This window comes from Erpetoichthys calabaricus, chromosome 9, assembly GCF_900747795.2.
Source record: "Erpetoichthys calabaricus chromosome 9, fErpCal1.3, whole genome shotgun sequence".
In the NCBI taxonomy this organism is placed as follows: Eukaryota; Metazoa; Chordata; class Cladistia; order Polypteriformes; family Polypteridae; genus Erpetoichthys; species Erpetoichthys calabaricus.
In genome coordinates, this window is record NC_041402.2 from 86,972,562 (window position 1) to 86,980,764 (window position 8,203).

At 36.6% G+C, this 8,203-nt stretch overlaps 1 protein-coding gene across 1 annotated transcript; it reads right to left on the reverse strand.

Annotated features, from left to right (window-relative positions):
* Positions 1-652: 652 nt before the first annotated feature.
* gins2 (GINS complex subunit 2) lies at positions 653-8,203 on the reverse strand. The gene is made up of 5 exons (XM_028809833.2): positions 8,026-8,203; positions 6,585-6,699; positions 4,662-4,761; positions 4,296-4,422; positions 653-1,183 (listed from the first exon to the last, which is right to left on the reverse strand). Exons 1-5 carry the CDS (start codon positions 8,113-8,115, stop codon positions 1,055-1,057), a joined length of 561 nt encoding a protein of 186 aa, XP_028665666.1. The 5' UTR covers positions 8,116-8,203; the 3' UTR covers positions 653-1,054.

Here is an 8,203-nt window from a genome sequence, read left to right on the forward strand (position 1 = left end):
TATAAAATGTTACCAAAAACTATTGGAAATGCTAATAATATTTTAAAAACATTTCAACATAGCAGAACTCTTCTTAGATGCTTAATGTTACAGAAAACAGAACAAACTATGACCTATGAAGGTCTAAATGAAGGTCAACATTTGAAAAACTTTCCTCAGGTTGTCACTCATGCATGTTGGGAGGATCTCCTCACAGGCTCACTCAACATATGCGATAACCTGCTGGGGAGAGAGGGGGCGCTGTCACTAACATTCTCTTATCCTTGTTTCCTCGCAGCTCTGAGAAACTGCCCAGATTGTCCAGTATAAGAAGCCCGGCTGCCCAGAAGGAGGCATCCTTTGCAATCAAAACGACCCACTAGACAGAGCTCCAGTAAATGACCCTAAATTCTGTGGCTAGGAGCCGAATGCTTTTGGTATTATTTCATCCATGGGCCACTTGTACGAACTCCAAGAGACATGCTTTTTGTTGGGACTTTGTTCAATCAAACAGGATGACCCAGTTGCTGTCCCAACCTTTATCCTTTCCGCGAGTAGTCATTCCTGCACCCAGCCAAAAGGTGTTATATTGAAATATTTATTCTAAAAAGGCTGTATGTAATCAATGCATTCCTAAATTAGTCAAGATTAAAAGGAATCAATAATATGCTAAATTAGAAAGCATTAGGATTATTTTTTAATTTGCATATGTATAGAAAAGATGTATGGTAAATACAAAAAAATCAGTATGTTTCCTTTTTTCATATAAAATGGCAGATATCTACTGGAAACCAAATCAAAGCAGTCAGCTCCGAAACCAGTAGCTGCAAATGGTTTCCACGTTTTGAAATAAAGGTTAAAAGTTTAAAAAGGTTAACTTCTTGACTTTAACTTTTGCGGTTATCTTATGTTAACGCAAACCCAAATCAGTATTGTTTACTTATCCTGATCAAGTCAGAATTCTCCAGCAAAGTCTAGTTCCTCTTTTAGCCTGTTAATAAGAAACATGACTTTATTTTCTTTGGCACTGAAGTGTCCGGGATGCAACAAGCCAATCAATGTGGAAGAAATGTGTCTAGTATTCTTGGGACATGGTGCTCTCTCCTCTAGGCTGCAAGTTTGCACGAATTTTAAACAAGTTATTCAGTGAGTCCGTAAAGAAAGTCCCAATTGTGTTAATCTCCATCAGTGTCAGGTTGTCCAGCTAAAAATGGAAAAACAAAATGGTTCAGTAGTACTGTTAATTTGAAATTGGATTCACTTCCTCACAAAGTTCAAGAGCGAGAGAAAAAATGGCAAGTATAATTCATATAAATACATATATTTCTAAAAAATAAAAATAATTCTACTTACAGGCTATGTCTAGAGTATCTTGCATCCGCTATGCACTAAGCAAAGAAAGTTAGATCTATGTCTTAAATTATCTTAATAAACAGTAGATATTTTTAAAATATTTAACTGTTAAACTGAAATATTTGTATATTTGCATTTATCAGAAACATTTGTTTGACAGATATGGTAAGCATACACTTACCCTTTAGGTACATTAAAGATTCTTTGACCAACACACATGTATACCAGTTAAACTGACATGTCCTCTGTAGCAACAACTTCAAAAATTATGCCCATTTTACTGTATTACCATCTATGCCAGAGTGAGACTATTACGTTCAAACTTATTGACAGATTATCTCTCTCATATATATATATATATATATATATATATATATATATATTAATTAGTTATCTGTTAATTAGTTCACAGTTAATTCTTGAAAATAACTGGCTATTAATGAATCTTTTAAAAGTAACTTTCTTATCTAAATTAATTTGACAACAAGGACTGAAAAGTCAAAACCATAAACCTAGACCAAAGCCATCACTTCATATAGTTCTTCTGTATAAGAGTACGATGATGTAATATACTTTATAAAAATTGGGAATTTTTTATAATACACAAGCTGGGTCACACAGCTTTACCTGGAAAATTTCCAAAGACAATGAGCCTCAGTTATAGTGCTATTGGTTAATTGGGAGTATAAGAAGTGCTAAGTAACTAACTTAATACTTTTTTGTATGCAATATTTGTAGTTTTCTACCAGAGGCTAATATTATGAGTTCACTGGAGAACCTTACATTAGAATACAATTGCACATGACTAAAAATATTCGTGCTGTTTCTTACTTTTCCTAATGACTGGTCTTGGCTTTTGCTGATGGTCACTGCAAAACATAATTTTAGAACTGAAGTGAATATTCAGTAAGAATAATGAAAATTTTGGGAGTTTTTACTATTGTTGTTACTATAATTACCATTATTATCTTTATTATTATATGTTTCATTTGTTTATATCATTCGCTGAAGAAATACTTTCAGAAATGTTGCTTAAAAGGCACCACATTTAGGTCATACAATTAACTGAATATTCTAATTTTTGGGGTTGTTTTCTGTAGTGGTCAAAGTGGAACAAAATAAGATGGTACTACCTCTTGGAAGCTTCTTAAAACGATAGTTGAGGAGTGTGTACTGTCCCACTGAAAACACTGTTTTTTCCCCAGTAAATGTATTGTTGTAAATATAAACAGTGAAGGGATGAACTTTTTATGAAAGCATGAGGTTCAAAACAGGAGAAAAGTAAAGGCTGACTGTATAGAAGAGAACAGATAAAAAGAAATAATCTCTTGAGCTACATTACATGTATAATTATCTATCCCTTTTGGCCGTGTGGGAAATGTTGAGAGAAAAAAAAAAAAATGACGCAGTCACTAGCAGCTTTTGTTGGACATGAGGAAACCATTTCTCCAGGCAACTGGACTCGAGCTTTATTGCTACACACTTCTTACCTAAGCTTCCCTGAAATTTTCTCTTCCAACTTCATAGCTCACGCCAAATGTCATCTCCTCCAAACTTGATGTCTTGCTTTCCCTAATAAATTTTACATTACATCTTAGTCTAGCAGTCCCCCTTGGAGATCAGAGTGTGTTTATTGAAGTATATGATATCGAGGCACGTGGGGGCGGAGGTGGGTCAGCTGTAAGCCCTGGAAATCAGAGTGCGTTTGGAGTGGGAGGGGGGGTCTTGAGATACAAGCGTGTTGATATTAATGTATGAAATTTAGGAGCCCTTCAAGCCCTTATCCCCTCTCTTTTTCTTGTGTAGAACAATTTGCCTTTGTCACTCCTTCCACTTTATTGCTAGTGCAACTGTTATCCTGGCAAACTTCATTTACATACATGGCAAACCCCTTAACTCTATTCAACCACTTCTCAGCAGTGTTCCGGAAAAAGGATGACATGCATTAGAATAGCCCCATTGCTACAACATTACTATTGACTACACACTCTGGCCACATGAGGCTGGGCATTGTCCTGCACCAGGAGAAATCCATGGCCCACTGCACCAGCATAAGGTCATATTGGATGATGTTGCAGGCTGCATAACATTCACTATGGTGTCTCCAGGCTCTTTCATGTCTGTTATATGTGCTCAGTGTGGAACTGCTTTCATCTGTGAAGAGAATGGAAGTACTGTGGTATTCTCCGGTGAATGCCAATCGAGCTGCATGGTGATGGGCTGTGAGCACAGGTTCCATCAGAGATAGATGGGCCCTTATGAAGTCTGTTTCTGACAGTTTGGTCAGAAACATGTACACCAGTATCCAGCTGGAGGTCATTTTATAGGGCTTTGTCAGTGCTCCTCCTGTTCTTCCTCGCACAAGGGAGCAGACACCAGTCCTGCTGCTGGGCTGATTCCCTTCTACGGTCCTGTCCAGCCCTCCTTGCGTAAAGACCCATCTCTTGGTATGTCCTCCATGCTCTTTGAGACTGTGCTGGGCGACACAGCAAACCTTCTTGCCATGACATGTTTGGATGTGCCTTCGTGGAGGAGCTGGACTACCTGTGTAACCTGAATCAGCTGCAGGTACCTCCTCAGGCTAACAATAGTGACAAGGACACTAGCAAAACACAAAACTAGAGAAGAATCAGTCAGTAAGGATAGGGAGAGAGCAGGTATCTGTGGCCACCACCTACAAGGCCATTCCCTTTTTAGGGTTTGTCTTGCTGTTGCCTCTCCATTGTACCTGTTGTCACTTTAGTTTGCACCAAAGCAGGTGAAGCTGATTCACAATCAATTATGCTTCCTAACTGGACAGCTTGATATCCCTGAAGCTTAACTGACTTGGTGTTAGACGGTGATGATTAAGTGTTCCCTTAATGTTTAGCAGTGTATTTTACTGCTTTCTTGGGTTTTTAAATGTTTCATTAATAACACAAATGAAACATCTGTAACACTTAAGAAATGCTTAAGATGCTTACCTTGGCATGCACTTCTTGCTGACTGACAAAGCTGTCAGCTGACAGACGGAGTTTTGCGATACGAGTGTCCCAAGTGTCTTTTACTAGTGTTCGGATTTCATCAGCTTTTGGAATATTATCAGAAGCACTGAAAGTAAAGGAAATAAATAATGTACTAATTAGTTTTTCACCCTGCTGAAGAAGTGACATTTCCAAAAAAAGTTTAAAATGGCAGATATCTTAGAATGAAACTCATGACCTCATTTACAGTTTGAATCCCCAAATAGCAAAAAGCGAATAGCTGTACCATCATTCAGAAAAAGACTGCTACATTCTTTAGTCTAACAAACTCAAACCAGCAAACTTTCTGTCAAAATAAGTACTTACTGATTGAGCAGCAACTTTGTGAGCTCCATATAATATGGACTGGGGATAGGAGTAAATGTGTCTTCTTTTCTCTCTTGTTCTCTGATCACTTCCAGTTTTTCTAAGGAAATAAAAGAAAAATATTTTGTATATGAACACAGTAAAGCGTGTATTTAAATACCTTTCAAAAAGTCACAAACTATTAACTAAAAAGGCATCTGTATTAGGAAATATAACAACCTAAGTAGAAATACTGATGGTAACATGTGCACACACTTATCATTAATCATTTACATGAAACCCAAAAAACAAACCTAAAGTACGTAAAAATCACACATTAAAATGTTCTGTTTTGTTACTTCCAAATTATAAATTAAAAAAAAACATGCTTTTGCAATATTGAAGTGAAAATGATGAAGAAATTACAATTATTGCTTCATCTACTTTTAGCAGGATAGGCAGAATGAAGATTGAGTCTTACTTTAATCACTCCACTTTTATATAATTAGTGTTTCATCAATTTACTAGGGGATTGGACAGTCCAGGAAGAAATAATTCTTAATCACGAATCCATTATTTGTAGCCAAATTGATCAATTAAAGATTCATAGGGGCTGAACCTATTTTATAACCATCAAACACAAGTTAGAAATCAGTCCATAGCATGGTGAACGCAGATACACACCCACATTCCCTATTACAAGATCAATTTAGAAACACCAATTATTCTAAAATACACATTTTTGAAACTGGAACAGTTAAAAAATGTCATGCATGTAAGGAGAGAATTTGCAAGCTAACTAAACACTGTGACCAAGTTGTAAATCAAACCCATCTTTCTGGTGCTTTAAACTAACCATGATGCATACTCAGCTGCAAAAGGCTGTTAAATATTTGTAAAGAAATTTTCAGCTGAAGTGAAATAAGCAAGGAAACAAAGTCTGCACACTTTTAATATGATTTGTACAGGCTATGAATGACTGAGCAGCAGATATTAAGCCTCATTTTCAAAAGGTGATGATGGACTGCTCCTTTAGAAGCAAAAAAGTATGTTTTACAAAAATGACATTAAAAAACACACTTATTAGGATCATAAAATTCAGAATTTTACTTTTGCTTCACTTATCTGTTAATTCCATAGTAACAACAGTTTCAATTTTAGTCTGAAATACACAATTCACGTGGTTAATAATCCAACTTAAAATGGATATGTTGAAATAAATTTTGGTCTTGTGTGTCATTTGCTGAAAGCACTGCTGAAATATTTTGCATATTTTGTGCTAGTAAGATAAACAGTGTTTGTATAGTTATGGGTGAAAACAAGACAATTGGTTTGTTTGGTTTCTAAATTCAGTGCAAAGCCCAAACATATGGAGCTAAAAGCACTAAATGGATTTGGTAATGTTTAAGCCGATGTCATGTTATGTAACTTTTCGTCGTTGGGCATGACAGATATACTGATCGAGTGCCAATCTTCCAGTGCAGTCATGCTCGCCTTTTTTTTGACTGATAATAGTTTGTTGCCTGACTGAGTGGTGCTTTACGAAGAGTTAACTAGTGCAGGGAGTTCAGCAGCAACCTCTGCCCTTTAATTCTTTTTTCCAAACTGTTATGGTATGTAAACCACAATATATCAGACTGATGAGCTTCTTTTCTATTTGTGAGGTTCAAAACATGCGTGTTCCTTATTTCTTGTCTCTACATTGTATTTTTGGATGAGCATTCATTGGTTTCTTCAGTTTTCAGCTCTGCTGTGACTAACACGAAAATCAAACAGGTTTGATTTTATCCTGGCAGTTTCAAACTAGTTACTCTGAATTGTTGGGTATGATACATTACATGATCGGCTACAACGAACTGAAAATCACTGGTAATGTCGCCTAATGTGACAAGGGCTTTAGTTACAATAAACAGCACAACGATCGTTACTTCTTTTCAGTCTTACCTACATCCATCCATTCAGGAGGAACAATTCTACATTTCTGTCTTTGCTTTAAGTTTATAGCCAGCCAGAGAGGCACATCCACAGGCAATCCAGGATTAAAAGGGCCCAATTCACCCTATAATTTGAAAGTGAAAGAAAGAAAGAAAGACATTATTTTCACACAAAACATGCAGCATGTCTTACTACTAAATAATCTTTAAAGCTTTTAATATAATTTCCAAAAAAGAATGCACACAAAAATACTACCTGCACAGAAAAACTAAATGCAAACTGAAAAGCATAAATTCACCTTTAGAGTGTGTTCAGGACAAGGTGAAACTCATTTATAAAAGACTGAAAATGTGAATTTACTGTGGTGGGTTAGCGCCCTGCCCAGGATTGTTTCCTGCCTTGTGCACTGTGTTGGCTGGGATTGGCTCCAGCAGACCCCTGTGACCCTGTGTTCGGATTCAGCGGGTTGGAAAATGGATGGATGGATGAAAATGTGAATTTAAATTTTAAAGTGAGCTAAGAACATGTATGAGTCAACAAACAAAGGTTTCAATAGCATACGAAAGCCTCTTAAAAATTGTTATTTATGTATAATCATTTTTTATGCATAACCCTCTAATTCAGCACCCCTCTCTGTTCAGTTTGCCTCACTATTGCTAACATATACCAAATCAGTACACAACCTTGGGGTGGTGATCAAAGACCAGCTGTCTTTCAGGGACCAAATTGCTACAGTTTCTCAGTCTTGCAGATTCATTCTACACAATAATAATAATAATAATGCCATATTAAATTGTGCTTTCGTAAATCCTAAAGAGCTGATCAATCAAACATTCAACCAGTCAAGCTCTGAATGATGCCCGGCGTGTTGGGTTCTGTCATCTCTATCATTTTTTTGCTTCCAGTATTTCGGTTTTCTAATTTGGGTCATCTTTTCATGTCCACAGAAACCTACGAATGTACGGGCCTTTTTTTAAATAAATGAGACCAATCCAATTAAAATATTTCAAATATATACTTAAAATAATGACATAAAAATCACTTAACAGGTAAAAGAGATGTTAAGTAATCAGTAATAGACATCAATAATATAAGTGCATTACTTGCTTTTTTAAAAGTCTAAGAGACTCAAACCAACAATGTATATGTGACGATACTGATAAGCATTTCGTGACTTTAAGACGAAAACATTTGTAAACCGATTTATCCACAGTGCCATCCATCAAAAATTACACTTTAATGCATTTTAGTTCCGCTCCACGAGCAGTCCATATAAACATTTGGGCTACATACGAATCGTATGCTAATAGTAACAGTACTCCTGTACAGATGGTTAAAATCGAAGCCTCTTCCCTGAATTGACAGGCTTCTACCACCGGGTGGCTTCAGGCACCGCTGACAGCCGCATTACGAGTGTAGTTTAACTCAACGCATTAGTTCCAGCACTCACCCCGATCAGATAGACTTTATCTAGGCTGAAATTGGGAATTATTGTCACCATCTCTTTCTCAGCTAGGAATTCCACCTCCGAAGGGTCCATTAGGCCTTTCGTCTAAAAAATAACCTAGCGCACATCTGAAAGAACCTGCAACTGTATTTCCCGCGATAAACAAAGGAAGTAGTGAAAA

Bases quoted from the DNA above. Each gene is read 5' to 3' on its own strand.
- gins2 (XM_028809833.2), bottom strand. From the start codon at position 8,115: ATGGACCCTTCGGAGGTGGAATTCCTAGCTGAGAAAGAGATGGTGACA. The intron at 4,423-4,661 runs GTAAGTACTTAT...CTTTACTTTCAG, and splicing joins ACAAAGTTGCTGCTCAATCA to TGCTTCTGATAATATTCCAA. The intron at 1,184-4,295 runs GTAAGCATCTTA...TTCCATTTTTAG, and splicing joins AGCAAGAAGTGCATGCCAAG to CTGGACAACCTGACACTGAT.